General features: G+C 42.7%; 1 protein-coding gene across 1 annotated transcript in view; it reads right to left on the reverse strand.

The window, feature by feature from the left end:
* ERICH6B (glutamate rich 6B) overlaps window positions 1-18,371 on the reverse strand; it is a 244,794-nt gene that overhangs the window by 38,350 nt on the left and 188,073 nt on the right. The window contains exon 14 of the mRNA XM_088477424.1: window positions 17,175-17,245. Coding sequence (XP_088333550.1) covers window positions 17,175-17,245 — 71 coding nt within the window. The remainder of the gene's footprint in view (window positions 1-17,174; window positions 17,246-18,371) is intronic.

An 18,371-nucleotide genomic window follows, 5' to 3' on the forward strand; every position in this document is an offset into this window, starting at 1 on the left:
CCGACTTTTCGCAGCCTAATTGAATACCCCCCTTAGGGGTAAATATACAATATGGGGCTTTTCTAAGCTGTCATGTCTATGGTGGTTTAATTCCCTTGATATAAAGGTGCAATAATATTAAATACAAAACATGTCTGGTTTTGTATATAATATTACTGCCCCTTTAAATCCAGTGGGTGAAATGATGAAGATGCGGTTCCCTTGAAAAGCGCTGCTTATTAAATTTACCCTTTAATAATTTATCTACTAAAAAAGAACATTTGCCTCTGCCCTGCTATTACCTACTAAATCAATGGAACATTTAGATACTGTGATGGGATGGGCTTACTATGTTATTCCACTTCACTTCACTTCAATTTCTTTTTTGGCAGCAACTAGTCCTCACCAGTGCTAAGTACCTGGATCTTCAGACACTTCTTCAGTAATGTGCGGATGCATATTGACATGAAACAGAACCTATGGGGTCTATTTACTAAGCTGTGTTAAGAGTTAAAGTGAACGGAGATAAGGTACCAGCCAATCAGCTCCTAACTGCCATGTCACAGGCTGTGTTTGAAAAATGGCAGATAGGAGCTAATTGGCTGGCACCTTATCACCATTCACTTTATCTCCTAACACAGCTTAGTAATTATAGTTGTTGATGAGTTAACTGAGAGTGGATACTATAAGCCAGAAACATTATCAGCCACCAATATTACAGAAGCCATTGGCGAATGGGATTTTCGTACAATTATAAGTTGTATGGTGTGGTGTGGTTGGAGTGAGGTGGAAACAGTTAAAGATGAACTAATCATTATAGAAATTTTAAGCCGATTAGATGCTGGCAACCACGCCTCTCCTTTATCCATCATATTAGTAAATGATAACCATATACCCCCTGCCTGCTTAGTGCACTACTAACCTTGAAGTATAAGCCACAGAATACATATGCTAGTGCCACAATCATTATGTCAACATACGTCGGAGCCTCGTTGCCGGTACTAGTACACCAACAATGTTAAAATACTTTTGAAAGCATTTTTATAGTGCCACTAATACAGCTTTAAACATGCTGTAAAAACAGCATGCTCACAGTGATACTATCCATACAGTTAAAATTGTTTTTGCAGCATTTTAACATTGTCTGCATACTGGTGCCGGCATTGTAGCCCAGCATATACAGTGTTGACATAATAATTGTCGATATGAGAACTGCATAGGCCATTGAGTAAAGCTGGCCACACATCTAAAGATTATCTGTCCAACCAGCCAACTAGTTGATTGGTTGGAATGAAAATCTGGTAAGGAATACAATCAGCAATTTGCTCCCAAACACTGGAAAATGGACCAAAACTGTTGTTAAAACAAATAGTTTAGATCAAACATTTAACAAACTTGTTTGAATGACCATTTTCATCTGTTTTCTGGCATTTAGGAGCAAATTGCTGATAATTAGTTACTCCCATACGTTACCAGATTTTCATTCCAACCAATCAACAAGTTGGCTGGTTGGATGTAAGTTGGTCTAGTGTGTGGCCAGCTTTACACTTATTTCAGTTAAGAACAGGAAACTAGAGTGGCCACAGGTTCACCAACATTGGACATATTATGGTTGGAAAAATGTTGTCTGGCCTGATGTGTTTAAAATTCTGCTGAAACATGCAAATAGTAGGGTCAGAATATGGCATAAACAATATTAATCCATGTCCATCCTGCCTTGTATCAGTGGTATAGATTGGTGATGGTGGTGTAATAGTGTGTGAAATAGGCAGTAGCGTCCCTCCCCGTGGTGTCACGCGGTGCAGGGAGGGCTGCTATTCTGACGAAAAGGGGCGTGGTATCACAGCCAGGGGGCATGGCCTATCTGTAAACCCCTGTGGTCTGACTCCCATCACCGTGCTGCTTATCACTGTATGGCAGGGGGGGTTGCCGGAGGTGTGGGCCGGCTCCCTCACCGTGTCAGGAGCCGAGTGCTGCACTTAATTACACTTAATTACACAGTGCAGCATCTGGCTCCTGTCACTGAGGGGGAAGTCTGCACCTTGGTGTCACCCCCTCGGCGGGTGACACCCGGGTGCGACCCACACCCCCCTTGTGACGCCACTGGAAATAGGCCCCTACAGATTGAGTATTAAGTGCTACCACCTGCCTGAGTATTGTTGCTGGCCATGTACATCTGTTTATAGCCATAGTCTACTCATCAATGAATACTTATAACATGCCATATTGCAGAGCACACATAGAGGCTGATTCAGAGTTTGGGAAAGAGAAAAAAAAAAAGTAGTAACTTTGCACCTTGGTAAAGTCTTGTTGTACTGTAGATGGGGCAGATAACGTGTGAAATTGATAAAATGTGTTTTAGATTTAGGTGGGGACAATTATTTGTGGACTACATGCAAAAGCAAAGTATTTACCCTGCATACAAAAAATGTAAATGTATTTGTGACCTTGCAGTGAACGTGGTTTGTCCAGATGAAAAGTTACTCCTTCCTTATGCTTTGTTCCCAACAGCCCCATAATCTAAAGAGTGTTTCATGAATATGACAATGAGTTCAGCGTACTCCAAAGGTCTCCACAGTTACCAGATTTCAATTTAACTGAGCACCGTTAGGAATGGATGTGTTGAAACTGCACATTTGCAGCATTAATGGCAAGCCGACAAACGTTCCTCAACTATGTGATGTTATCATGTCCACATGGACCAGAGGAGCTGATTCAGACCCGCTCACTAGGATGCAATCGCTCGTAGCTGGCCGATAGTTGCAATCTGCGCATGCATATGCATCGCAATGCGCGTGCGTGAACCAGTGCGAACGCTCGGGAAGCAATCGCTCACTGCGCATAGACAGCCCAGCAGAGTGAGTGACAGGAGAAGCCGTTTGTAGGTGGCAGTCCACTAGAAATGGGGGAGTGGAGGTGCGAACGCAGGCGTGCCTGAGTGTTTCAACGCTGTTTCAAAGGCGTGCATAATTAACAGACAGCGTCATAGCCCACCTCACTTGGTTGTATTTCACACTGAATTGATCGCAGTGCTTGCGGTAGTGTATAGTCAACCTCAAGCGCTGCGATCGCATCCGATGGTGCTCGATGTACCAATGTTTTCATGCACTTCCAGGAGATGAACTGCGCAAGTGGGCGTCTTATGAATGGCTAGTTGGCATCTGCATACACAAAGTGATCGCACGCCAAGACATAGTGGGCGTGCTAATGCCTTGCCGTGCGATCACCTGCATTGCTGGGAGTGTGCTGAATTTGCATACGCTGGGTGCGAGCGAATGCATCTAGCAAGCGGGTCTGAATGAGCTCCCGAGTCTAAGGAATGCTTCAATCACCTTGTTGAATCCATGCCACAAAGAATTCTGGTTATTCTTGGGAAAAAGGGGTCCTACTCAGTACTAGATGGTCTACCCAATAACATGGCCAATGAGCATTTATAAAAAATGCAATTAGAAAAAACTGTAATCAAATTCAACCTAGTTTCATGACCCATATTCAATGCAGAATATAGTTTTATCAATTGCTTAGCTACAATTAACCCCAGTCATAAAACTGAAGGCAATTACGCAGTGAGAAATAGTTTTCCGATCATATAACCAAGCTCTAGCTTGTGGCTTCCACAGTGCCACACCTTACTGCAAACAAACCCTACCTCCCTCCATCCCTGGCTATTCCTAATCCCCGAAGACCTACTGTAACTCTAACCATAAACTTATCTCCACCATGCTACCTAAACCCATGGATGGTGCTTTTGTTATAGGGCCTGCTTTCTATTCACCCAGCTCACATTGGCATCAGTGCTGAAGCACTGTAGATACATTGCTGGGAGAAAGTGACCTGAGAACATGTCAACTGGTGGCTCCTGTCTGTGTCTCTCTACAGATGCTGTAGTAATTACATCAGCACCAGTGAGGAGATGAATGGAGGAGCCACCAGCTAAAGATACACCATAGACTAAAGGCTCATACACACTTAATGATATGCTCCATGAGCGATATTGTTAAGTGTTATCCTTTGAACTCCAGGGCTCAATGTCGGGATCAACATTGAGCATACACACTGAACGATATCGTTAACGATATCGTTCAGTGATGTCACCCTGCCACATCCCCGAACTTGCAGAATCTGACGATATCGTAAGATTGTTCTGCAAGTTCAGGTGATGGCAGACATATCGTGCATACACACTGGATGATGTTGAACGTTATGAACAATAACGATATTGTTATTGTCCATATCGTTCACTTTATCGTCTAGTGTGTATGACCCTTAAGTTAAAAGTGCGGAATGGAGTGTTTGGAGATAACACGTGGAGTGGGGGGATGGAATTGCTCTTGGGTTGTACTGCTAACTCATTTCTGATTAACTGTTCCAGCTAAGAGAAACCCCATCTGACAACCAGTATACAAAGCAGGGGACAACCCTCTAGATTTTGATTGCTTAGCATGATGTAACAATGAAAATAATATATTTAATGAAGAGCTCATTTATTCCATAAATACAGCCTAATACCCAATATACAGTAGTAACATTGTTATATGTGATATCAGAGGATGTCACCTTTATCATATATGTAATAACATGATATATGGACAGAATTAGGTGAGAGGATCCTTTGGTGACTGTAATATGCAGTCCTCGCCTTATTGCCTTCTTGTGTGACTGCTGTTATGGGCTAATGAGAACCAGGAATAGCTGCCCAACCATACAATGTGTTACAGTCAGATCAGAATTGTTCTCTCTCAGAACGATAATTTGAACATCTACTGACGTCTATAGGCGTAATAGGACTTACCTGGAAATAGATAAACACACAGGCTAGTTGCAAACAGTGCAATCATGTCACTCGGCATAGCTCTTTACTGGCTGGATCTCAGCGATTTAACCTTCCGCTTGTTGCCTAATGACTTAACAGTGGGAGTTCAGTCGGCACAAACATATTTAGTTGAACAAAAAAGTAATTTACAAACCACAAAATATACAGGCATTCACAATTTAAAATGTACATTTTAGTAAATGTTCTTCATTTGCAACCTTACACATAAGCAGAAGCATGTTCAAATACTTACTAGCTTTTAGAACAATAGAGCATTCTGGAGCATTCTGGATTGAAATTTGCTTGTTGGAAACACTAGAAAGTCCAGCATACCACCACTTTAGAATGACTTCCTTCATTATTATTAACTCTTCTCCTAAATTACTGGTAGGTTTAGCCTCATTGGGCCTCATTCTGAGTCGGATACAGACACCGCTGCGTCTTTTGACGCAGTCCCATCTGTGTCTTCATGTTAATGCCCCTACGATACCCTTCCCTGGTGTACATCCCTGCTTCTGAGTGCACAAGAGATGAGCAGTTTCTCAGTCTTCATATGGCCTCTTCTGTGAGCAGTTCAGCATCTTTGTATACACGTGCTTTCAGCGACACTCCCATAAACCGCAACATCTCCACGCGTCTCTTTAGCCACCCCCGGTACCTCCCACTCACCATGCAGGAACGCCAGTTACATGTCTGATACCATCACCAGAATCTGTACTGCAACTCTGTACAAAGAAAACCGCGAAGCATGCACAGTGCAAAAAACATCGCTCCAGTGTGTCTGACATTGCCGCAGCCTATGACTCATTATGTATCAAATTAATCATAAGAATTGGAAGACATTGGACTATTTTTATTGCATTATTGTATCTTTGTGTGTCTGACTTTTTTATTGCAGAGATCAAAATACATCTAGCACAAAGTACCTCTAGAAGGTGGAAAAAGTGTCTAATTGAATATTTAGGTTGATGCCTTATTTCCATCACATCTAGAAATTTGTTTTGCATTCCCCTCTTAAACAGCTTCTGCCCTAAATGAAGTGTTCTCCGTCCCTTCCCGCAATCTCATCCTGCTAAAAATTTTTTCTCCACTGCGGATTCATAACTAGCTGCAGTCATACACGCAGTCTGCACTCAGCGATAAATGCCCCAAATAGCCCTTGTCCCATCATATGATAAAATCTGTCCCCATTAATGAACAATAGCAATTGCCTACTGCAGATCCTTTTCTGTAAAAAAAGGTTGTTCTCCTGCACCACCTGCCAGTTCTCCGCTGCTATTTGTAACTACTGCAATATATTTTTTATCAATCTCATAATTGTATGCCATAATAACTCAAGGATTTTTTATTGTCCCTCCAGTTATGGTGCTTGTAAGGAAAGGACACAGTTTGACCCTAGCTACTTAATAATTGAGCGATGTGATATACATTGTTTCATCTCCAATTGTCTCATTTGCTTGCTGCCGATACATATGTTGGAACTTTAACTACAACAGAATGCAAGCGAGGTACGAGTATTTTCAACTGTGAAAAAAAATGTGGTTTTGCCTACAGCAGCCAAAGGTTTGTTTTCAATTTCTAATCTGCAGTAGAAAATGTCAGAAATGAATTGATTTAGAAGGGTAACACTTCCCTTTCTATACAGTTACCCATGGAACAGATGTCATAAATGCCCAAACAACTATGTAAATTGTATACGTAAAACAATGTCAAATATATCATATTAAAACATGATCCATGCTGCCTTTGATTTCGGGTTGAAACTTAAATATTTTACAGTTGTTACCTCCACGACATACCACAGCGGTATCACCTAGTGCTGAAAGAACGGATACGAGATTCGGACCAGACTCTGCAAGATACTTTACGCAGACACCCGTGACCAACAATGTCACTGAGGACTGGCACAGGGGAAATAGCTGGACTGGAACAGGAGTACAAAAAGATGCGAAAAGGACACTTACAAGGAATTTGCAGAGGCAGAGATATTATTGTAGAGGAAAGTGACACAAAGGATGTGTTAGTAGCCAAACTGCTGCAATGGGAGCAAGAGCATCCAACGGGTCAATCTGAGGAGGATATGAAGGAGATGTCGGATACAGAGAACGGGCCAGGGAATGCGTCTGGGAGCAGTGCAAACTCAGACCCAAGCTGAACAGATGGAGGCTATGTTTAAAGTCCTAGGACCCAACCCTAAGGACCACAAAAGGGCCTGCATAATGGAGGCAGTACTGCATGTGCCAATGCAGCTGCTGGAGAAGACACCAGAACTGATGGAGACTGTAAACAGGACACCCCATTTGAGATATCGTGATGTGCCAACCTTTAATGAAAGTACCACAGACATTGACACACATCTGCAAGTTTTTGAAAACATTATGGTGGTCCATGGTATCTCAGAAGAAGACTGGCCATGTTATTTGGGGCCTAGCCTAACTTGGTGGGCCCTTGAAGCATATCAGACACTGAGCCCGACAGCATGCCAGCAATATGCAGATGTGCGGTGCGTATTATTGGCATGATATGCAGTTACACCAGAGACCTATAGACTAAAGTTTCAGGCACTTAGCAAAAAGGGAGATAGCTCCCATAAGGAATTTAATAGCCAGTTACGGATAACATGCACCCGATGGCTGGAAGGTAAAGGGATATCCTCCATGGAAGAGATGCAGGATTTATTTATATTGGACTAACTGCTTTCAAAATTGGCTCCAGAAATAAAGGAATGGGTGACAGATAGAAAACCCATAACCCCTGAGCAAGCTGCGGATCTGGCCGATGAGTATGTAGTTAATCGGCCATGATGGAGACCTGCTGTGCCAAAAGAACTACCCTCACCATGACCCGAAAGAGAAACATTTTTTGGACAAAGGCAAAATAGGATGCAGAGATGGGAGAATCAAGCCCAGCCGACACAACCGCAACAGCTGTGTGAAGCAATCCGATCCCATCCGTCCAAATTACAGCAGCCGAGAAAATGTTATCGCTGTGGCCACTTGGGTCACATTCAGCGGCACTGTTCTAGCAGTTGCGGCTCATCTCCTGGTCCACGGCCTGGGGCCCCTAAGGTGGCTTGTTGTGAGGAGTTTGCAAACATGGCTGAGGTAGACTACTATCCTGATGCACTAGAGGTCGAAGGAGTAGTGTATCAATTTGAGACAATTGTGAGTGTGGGGAGGATTGGTCCAGTTAATATGCATACACATCTCCAGGCTGTGTGGGTGGGAATCAAAAGTGCAAAGGATTGAGGGACTCAGGTGCATCCATTACCTTGGTTCATCCCTACTTGGTCTCGAGGTCTTGTCTACCCCCTAAGCGAAGAATTTGCATTTCTACAATTGTTGGTGACTTGAAGGACATACCTATGGCTGGAATTTGGTTGGAATGGGGACATGGTAGGGGCCAGGTGGAAGTGGGACTTATGAATGGACTCCCAGCAGAAGTTGTTTTGGGAAGCGATATATGCCATGGATTAACAAGCCACTTTGCCAATACCGTGAACCACAGTCAAGGTAGAGCTAGCCAGTTAGGTGCTAAACAGGTCTCCAGACCTGCACCGGAAGTATTGGATGTGTCATCCCCACCATAGCCACTGAATCATCACCGGTAAATATGCCTGACTCAAACCTGACATTGACACAAGGGGACTTGGGGGAAGTGGACAGAGTAGAATTTAGACATGCCCAACAGACAGACCCATCATTAGCAGGCTTACGCAGCCGAGCTGACCAAGCCCTTAATGAAGGGCAACATGCTCAGGTAGTGTGGGAGAATGATTTGTTGTAGCGGGTAGCCAAAGCACCAGCAGTAGGTAAGGCTCACAAGCAGTTAGTGGTGCCTCGAGAGTACAGATCCCAGTTAATAGCGCTTGCTTGTGACATCCCAGTAGCTGGGCATTTAGGGATTAAGAAAACCAGAGCGCGTTTATTGCGCAGCTTTTACTGGCCAGGCTTGTCACAGGATGTGCTTAAATATCACAACTCATGTGAAGTATGTCAGAGACTTGGTGGAGCTTCTAGTAAAGCTCCGTTAATGTCTATGTCCATTATCGGAGAGCCTTTTAGGAGAGTAGCCATGGACATTATAGGTCCCCTTTCAAAGCCTAGCAAATCTGATAAGCGATTTATTTTAACAGTAGTTTATTATGCAATCTGGTAACCCGAAGCAGTGGCTCTAACATCCCACTGCTGCCACCAAATGTGAGGACCGCACGTCCTAGAGAGTTCTTTTAAATCACCTAGGCAGATAGTTGTTATCAAAAAGTGGTTTATTCTATAGATGGCAATACAGACATGTGGATATATAAACACCAGACAGATGCGCTTCTGTGCAGATACAGCATACACAAGTGATGGAAGTGCAGTTCCTAATCACCAATCCATGAACACACCAATGCAGTTGGAAACATAGATAATATAGCCTTAAATATTCCCACCGTGTTGGAGCTAGTGTTGGGCAGATTAAGGGCAGTAGCTAGATTGTTATAGGTGGGAAAAATTATGTCTTAACTCTGTGTGTGTCCTTCCCTCATGGTGGCTGGTGCAGAGTGTCCTCCCTCCTTGGCAGTTGGTGACAGTTGGCTCCCTGTGGAGGAGGTGCCCAGGAGTCCAATCCAGGCACCAGCACGCAATGACTTTGCTTTAACCCATATCTGAATAAAACACGCCACCTGGCAACATTTAAGAATAACTTGTATAACTTGTAGAACAACATAAATATGCACTGCATAAAATAACATGCACAAATAGAAACAATAAATAATTATAAACTGGAAGGAATCAAAACAATGACAGTTCAGGTTACACAGAAATGGGCGCTGGACCACAAGTGCCTTCATACATTAATCGCACCTCGTGGTTTCACACCTATATGTTATGTTTGTATACAAGGAAATACTATTATTATTATTATTATCAGTTATTTATATAGCGCACACATATTCCGCAGCGCTTTACAGAGAATATTTGTCAATTCACATCAGTCCCTGCCCCAGTGGAGCTTACAATCTATGGGCCTGATTCAGAGCCGGATGCTATTTGCGCTCGCTCGTTCAGAAAAAGGGGCCGGCTATTTAAATTGAGCGCTCGCACTTTGCGGTCTGTTGACGCCTCTATGTCTGAGCGAGCGAACGAAACATGCGCTCGCTATTTTGTAAAGACGCCCCCTGGCCGCTCGCATCCTACGTCATCTCCGCTATTTATTTGATTAATAGAGTACATCGAAAGGCGTCTGAACTGCTCGCAGTGCTTGTGGTTGTTTTTTCCTACCGCAATCATGCGAACAGTTCAGGCTAAGAAACAACGAAGTGACGTGGTCGATGGCGCTGCTTTGTTAATTATGCACACCCTTAAAACGCCCGTTTTGACCGTTTGGCACGCCTGCGTTCGGATCACCACTCCCCGTTTTCAAGCACCTTCCCCTGTTACCACCCACAAATGCCTCATCCTGTCACTCAAATTAGCAGGCACTCGCTATTTTGCGAGCGCTCAATTTCCGACCGCAATGACTGGTTGGCGCATGCGCATTACGACCCATACGCATGCGCAGTTGTGCGAACATCGCTCGGAGCGAACGAGCGGCCGCTTACGGGCGGCTCTGAATCAGGCCCTATGTTCCCTATCACATGCGCACACACATACACACTAGGGTTAAAATACTACACATGTTGAACAATTCTGCTGTTTCCATTAGTGTCCCACTATGTGCCAACGTCTGTGGAAGTATGTGTGGGTTTGTACTTAATAAGAAGTCATGTTACTTTATCACATGCAAACAGTCAGGGCAATATGGAGGTGTACTGTACTAAGCACAATATGGAGATACGTTTCCACATTGGTGCATATGCACATGGTTTACCCCAGACATACTGTACCTCACATATACTCACTCACTATCAACTCCCTGTCACCTGTAAAAAAGGATTGCTGAAATTTCAGCCAGGCCCAGCAACAGGGGGTTACAAGGGGGACACCTGTACCAGGTTCCGAGGTTTCGAGTCTCAGATGGGCCCAAAACACTTAGGGGGCGCCAACCGCCTTTATTTTGCAGATAAATTAAATATAAGATTGTGCCGGCCCGCGGCTCAGTAATAAGAAAAAAATTAAAACTCAAAAGTAAACTCTCGTTTACCCTTGTGAATATAAAGTGTGTATGTGCGGGAGTAAGTAATGATGCCACGGTGCCAGTGTCATTACGTGCGGCACTAGTGCTTCTTCGTCCTGCCACTGCGGCCATCTAGAAGCAGCTGAGAGAGCAAGTACCGCTGCAACATCGGTGGGCCGCAAATGATTTGCAGCTAGCGCACTAGGCAGCACGGCAGCGGTATGTGCACACTTGTGCAGGCCAGATTCAGTGCCCATCAGAGTTACTTTGGGAGTGGCTAGTTTATTCCATTACCAGCCACACGCATCACCTTAGAAAAGTTATTAAATGAAAATCCGGCCATTATCCATACCACATACAGACATAGTGGTCATGGAGAAAATAATGATCTATAATTTGTTTGTAAAATAATCAGTTGATTTATTATTACCTGCAGTGCTAACCTTGGAGAACTGGATGCATGGATGTCGACACAACTGCAAGCTATACAGGAAGTAAGCCTATGTACACCTATCCTTTGCCCCTACTATAGAGTAGGTATAATATAAGTGTGCACTGATGATGATGACCACTAGTAAACTAAGCGTACGCATTGTGCATGTATATACCATAAGATGCATAGAACATATCTTCTGTGCCCGTAGTTCGTAAGCAACATACACCCAATTTTTGACCGGTTGCCTCGGGCCATTAAATTCTAAGATTGTTTCACATAACATAGCACATATTTCGGAGCTGGTAAAGAACATACAATCGCTCTGTGCATGCTCAGAAATCAGGTTGTGCTTTATAAGCCCATCTAGATGGGCATGGATCTGACACTTATGCCTAATTATGCCTGGAGAGGAAGAATTATGGAGGAAACGTAGTACAGTAATGGTGTGTTTGTGTAACTGCAGACAGATACAGACTGGTACAGATACGCAAATATGCCTGCCTAAGCCATATTATTGGTGGGTGCTTGAGGACAGGTAGCTATATATAATGGTGAAGATGGCAATAACCAGCACTAGAAAACAGCTTGTGATTGGCTGAATGTGAATGCACCAATGATGCTGGTAGCTTTTTTCCTTGTTGCTCTTGCACATATTATGTTTTTATATGCGTAGGGGTTTTTGATGTGTGCCTAATGTAACCCTGGCACATATGCTACCCATGCCCAAATGCAGGCATCTTGTAATAGTTACAACTATGCATATGCCTGCTATTGCAGCTGTTTTGGGGGACACTTTTTGTCACTGAAATTAGGGGTATAATTTTTGCTAAATCATTGTCATCCCCTATGTATTCTTTTTTCCTTCTTTCACTTGGGATATAACTTCTTAGAGCGACTTCACTAGGTATTACCCATGGGCATTGTACTGGGGCATAATGTACGTTGTATAGGAGGTAAACATGTATGGGCTGATTTACAGTGGAAAAATACATGCAAATAAAGTATATTTACATATGTTGAGTCAGACGCATTTCTAGAAAACAGTTGTAGCAGCAAAACTTTGCACTGCAAAGTCTGACTCTGTGCTAGTACGCCAGCGTGAACTGGTGATCACACATGCACACAAAGCCCAGGTGTCCGGCAAAGGAGTCGAACAGGGGTAATTCGGATCCCTCTTAGCAACCCGTGCAGGAACAAAAACCATCTGAAGATGGCAAAGATTCCCACGGTCAAGCTCTTGATATTTTGTATTATCGGAGCTTGATGAATTTAGGTCCCCATGCTATTGTATGGGGATAGCGGACCAGATCGGAATTGAAAAGAAAGCAGGAGATATCAGTGATATCTCCTCATTACCTTTATAATAAATGGCACTGATACTTAATTTTCACCTGCTTTTGTAGAAATTAAATGATGATGTGCATGCGCAGTTGCAGAGTGAGAAAAGTTTGTGCATGCGCAGTTGCAGAGTGAGAAAAGATTGTGCATGACCTGTTGCAGAGTGAGATAAGATTGTGCATGCGCAGTTGCAGAGTGAGATAAGATTGTGCATGCGCAGTTGCAGAGTGAGAAAAGATTGTGCATCCGAGTGAGAAGATTGTGAATGCGCTGTTGCAGAGTGAGATAAGAATGTGCATACGAGTGAGAAGATTGTGCATGCGCTGTTGCAGAGTGAGATAAGAATGTGCATGCACTGTTGCAGAGTGAGATAAGATTGTGCATGCGCTGTTGCAGAGTGAGATAAGATGGTGCATGCGCAGTTGCAGAGTGAGAAAAGATTGTGCATGCGCAGTTGCAGTGAGATAGAATTGTGCATGCACAGTTGCAGCATGAGATAAGATTGTGTATGTGCAGTTGCAGAGTGAGAAAAGATTGTGCATGCACAGTTGCAGAGTGAGAAAAGGTCATTCGTGTTCAGTTGAAAAAAAAAGGTTACGCACATGCAGTTACACTGGTGAAGCTGGGGGACAGGCCACCACCATAGCTATTTCAGAAAAGATCCTATTGATACGCCATGTCTCCAGGATCAATCCAAAAATCACAGTGTATCGGGCATGAATACATCGATCTTTCTCAAAGGTTGATCTTTGATGATCATTCCAAGCCAGAAGTGACTAGATAGTGCTGCTGATCGTCATCATCATTGTTGTGTATTGTTGTACCTGCCTTCCAGCACCCACCTAAAAATCATATTTGCATGTGTGTACACCTCTAATTGAGTAACATTCATACTCTACTTAGCCTAGGCTTGCCCTAACCATATCTCCTCCATTGCACCCGATAAGGCATAACGAGATGAAAGTCATCAGTATGCAAAAGCCTACATACAGATTCATGCCTACACATTTTTTTCCATCCAACTCCAGATGAATCCTGAGATGTGGTGGTCCCCAAACTTTTTTTTAATCACAGCGTCCTAGATAGAGTATCATCATTTTTCTTCCTGCACCCCAGGCCAAAAGTTATTGAAAAATTCAGAAAAAAATAATAAATTAAGTGAATTGTGCTAATCTGTCATCCTTAGGTTCAGTTATGTGGTGGTGGACAGGGAAGTGCTTCTGTTTGTCCACATATTTTAGAATTGTCAGCCATCATTGCTGGTTTTGTCTATCACATTCAGGGCCGCCATCACTGGAGTCCCGGGCCCGGACACTGGCAGAACGGGAGGGGGCCCACGCCAGCTCCTACCCCCAATGTGCAGCCCGCACTACCCTTGCCTCCTTCCCATGGGCTAATTCCCCTCATCCCCTCTTCACCCTTGAATGCAATGGGGTGGAGCCAATGCGACAAGCCCTGTCCCCATACACCCACTAATCACGTCATTGCAGAGGGGGCGGGGGCTGATTATACGAGGTGCCCGTCCTCATTAGCAGCCTCCTGTTGCATTTAAATGTAAGTCATAATTATGTATGTATGTGTCTGTATGTGTTAGTGTGTATGTATGTTAGTGTGTATATATGTGCATGTATGTATTAGTGTGTATATATGTGTATGTATGTGTTAGTGTGTATATATATATATATGTATGTATGTGTTAGTGTGTATATATGTGCATGTATGTGTTAGTGTGCATATATGTGTATGTATGTGTTTGTGTTAGTGTGTATATATGCGCATGTATGTGTTAGTGTGTATGTATGTGTTCGTGTGTATATGTGTTAGTGTGTGTATACTGTATATGTGTTGTTAATGTGTATATATGTGTGTTATATATAATATATACATGTTTGCTATATACTATATATTACATAAACAGTCAGGTGCATAAATATTGGGACATTGACAGAATTTTCATATTTTGGCCTCTATTCACCACCACAATGGCTTTGAAATTAAACAAACAAGATGTGCTTTTAACTGCAGACTTTCAGATTTAATTTCAGGTTAATTACATCCAAATCAGGTGAACAGTGTAGGAATTACAACGGTTTCTATATGTGCCTCCCACTTTTTAAGGGGCCAAAAGTAATGGGACTATCAACTCAAAAGCTATTTCATGAACAGGTGTGGGCTATTCCCTCGTTATTTAATTATCAATTAAGCAGGTAAAAGGTCTGGAGTTAATTCAAGGTGTGACATTTGTATTTGGAATCAGTTGCTGTCGACTCTCAATATCAGATCCAAAGAGCTGTGAAGCAAGCCATCATTAGGCTGAAAAATCAAAACAAACCCATCAGAGAGATAGCAAAAACATTAGGTGTGGCCAAATCAACTGTTTGGAACATTCTTAAAAAGACAGAACGCACCGGAGAGCTCAGCAACACCAAAAGACCCGGAAGACCACGGAAAACAACTGTGGTGGATGACAGAAGAATTATTTCCCTGGTGAAGAAAAGCCCCTTCACAACAGTTGGCCAAGTCAAGAACACTCTCCAGGAGGTAGGTGTATATGTGTCAAAGTCAACAATCAAGAGAAGACTTCACAAGAGTGAATATAGTGGGTTCACCACAAGATGTAAACCATTGGTGAGCCACAAAAACAGGAAGACCAGATTAGAGTATGCCAAACAACATCTAAAAAAGCCATTAGAGTTCTGGAACAACATCCTATGGACAGATGAGACAAAGATCAACTTGTACCAGAGTGATGGGAAGAAAAGAGTATGGAGAAGGAAAGGAACTGCTCATGATCCAAAACATACCACCTCATCAGTGAAGCATGGTGGTGGTAGTGTCATGGCGTGGGCATGTATGGCTGCCAATGGAACTGGTTCCCTTGTATTTATTGATGATGTGACTGCTGACAAAAGCAGCAGAATGAATTCTGAATGGTTTCGGGCAATATTATATGCTCATATTCAGTCAAAGGCTTCAGAACTCATTGGACGGCGCTTCACAGTGCAGATGGACAATGACCCGAAGCATACTGCAAAAGCAACCAAAGAGTTTTTTAAGGCTAAAAAGTGGAATGTTATGCAATGGCCAAGTCAATCCCCTGACCTGAATCCGATTGAGCATGCATTTCACTTGATGAAGACAAAACTGAAGGGAAAATGCCCCAAGAACAAGCAGGAACTGAAGGTATTTGCAGTAGAGGCCTGGCAGGCCTGGCAGGGATGAAACCCAGCGTCTGGTGATGTCTATGCATTCCAGACTTCAGGCTGTAATTGCCTGCAAAGGATTTGCAACAAAGTATTAAAGAGTGAAAGTTAGATTTAGGATTGTTTAGTTTGTCCCATTACTTTTGGCCCCTTAAAAAGTGGGAGGTACATATAGAAACCGTTGTAATTCCTACACTGTTTGCCTGATTTGGATGTAATTACCCTCAAATATAAATCTGAAAGTCTGCAGTTAAAGCACATCTTGTTTGTTTCATTTCAAAGCCATTGTGGTGGTGAATAGAGGCCAAAATATGAAAATTCTGTCAATGTCCCAATATTTATGCACCTGACTGTATATATGTGTGTTTATCCTGCATTTGCCCCTGCCCTTGTTCAATAATATTTTTTTTTCCCTTTGGAATCGGTGCACGTGACTTCATGCCACGCCGCTGGAAGGAGGAGGTCAGAGGAGCCGCAGCGCGTGAGGAGCAGCACCAGCCAGACCAGGAGGAGAAGATGCCAGAAGGAAGGAGCATTCTTCAAGGCGATAAGGTAAGTCATGACTCATGAGACTTATGGGGCGTACACATGGTACGATCAGTCAGCGATAACGATATAGCTGACTGATCTCCCTGCACCTTCCCGGTGTGCTGGATGATCGATATCGATCATCTAGCACACCACCAACCCACCGACGGGCCAGCTACCCACGATTAACGATCACGGATCCCTATGTAACCTGGTCGATATTGCCCAGGTTCGCTTGCATGCATGGTCGATGGACGTTATTGTTATTGTCCATACTTGCCCGCACATCGCTGGTCGTTTGGGGTTTGGAGGGCACATAAAAATTAACGATATGAATGATAACGATATGAACGATATAGTTATCCTTCATATCGTTAATTTTTATCGTACCGTGTGTACGCACCATAAGCGAGGGAAGGGGGGGGGCCCAGGGGCCCTGCCTATTTGTCAGTCCCGGGCCGACACAATTTCTAATGGCAGCCCTGATAACATTGATCATAAATAATTTGATATGGTCCTGGACCACCAACCCGTGCTACCTAGTTCGGGAACCACTGCTGTAATGTTACTTACTGTTATCATTTCTTGTTGTATGCTTATTTTACTGTATTATAGACTTTCTTTGTCTCTTGTTGTACATAAGAGGTCTGGTACCAGTGAGCACCCAGTATTTTGATACCCATGACCATAGGCTAAGTGCTCTTACATAAAAACATGAGTCTGATCTGTAAACATAAAGTACAGTACATCACATGGATTTTATTATGCTGGATACAGAACCTGCCCTGTCCCATCTGGAAAGACAATTAGGAAATTCTGTCCTGAGCTGTAACATTCATTGATAGTCTCATTGGGCATCTGTGGAAAGTGGAAACAAATAACAGAGTGTTAAACTGCACAGATCAGACATATCTAACATTTGGTTATATAAAGATTTATCAATGAATTGCATTTTCCAGTAAATTATTTACTGACACTTACATTGTAAAACTATAATACTCCTGACTGACAGGCATTAAGCATCTAATAAACTAGCTTCTGAGCACTATGTATCTGCTAAAGAGATTAAATAAATCGGGAGTATACTGCTACCGATCTGCATACATGTGAAAATATGTATATTCACCTATATGCAGATTTGTCCTCATCTTGTTGTGTGCTGGACCCTATATGTATGCTTGGATTCATACTAATCTTCATCATCAGGACACACTTGCACCTACCCTATACTAGGTACAAAAGATGTATTTGTGTGTATTTATGCTTACACCCAACTCTGCATCACCTGGTTACAACCCAGCTACTCTCTTCAGTCGTTAATTGTATATGTTATTTAAAGGAGTATAACTCTGCATCGCCTCTACTTGTCTGCGCTGTGTTCCGCAGCATGTGCAATGTGAAAATACAGAAGATATAATCTGCAAATGGGCTTATGTTCATCTCATGTTTTATTGCCTGGAAAAATATAGTTTAAAAAAATACTCATGTGATATCACTCATACATTTTCTATTATAAATGATCTGGCTGTTTCAAACATAATTCTCATTTTGTACATGTACTGTTTATGTATCAGTGCAGCCAAAACATTCCAAAGGAAAGGTCACAGATACTATCCAGTTAGATGTATTGCTTTAAAACCCAATGTCATAGGCAATCAGGGCAGCCATTTCTTAAATAATTTTCACTCATGAGTCACAGCTATGAAAACATATTTTATAGAGGAACTACGTTGCTGTATATAGTAATAACTGCTTTAGCTGGCGCTTTCATTTGATCAGAAAAGCAATGCATATATTAGGGTGGCCCAAAAAATAAAACATTCAAATTTTTTTTCTCCACAAGGTTATTTTTATTCCTTAGTACATCAATGGGTAGTACACCAAAACATTTTCAAAACAAATAATATTTAGGGGTCGCCCTATATTGAACTTATCTAGACTTAGATCTGCGTCCTCTGATAGTTGAATACGT

Source organism: Taudactylus pleione, unplaced genomic scaffold, assembly GCF_031769625.1.
Source record: "Taudactylus pleione unplaced genomic scaffold, aTauple2 ptg000005l, whole genome shotgun sequence".
NCBI classification, from domain to species: Eukaryota; Metazoa; Chordata; class Amphibia; order Anura; family Myobatrachidae; genus Taudactylus; species Taudactylus pleione.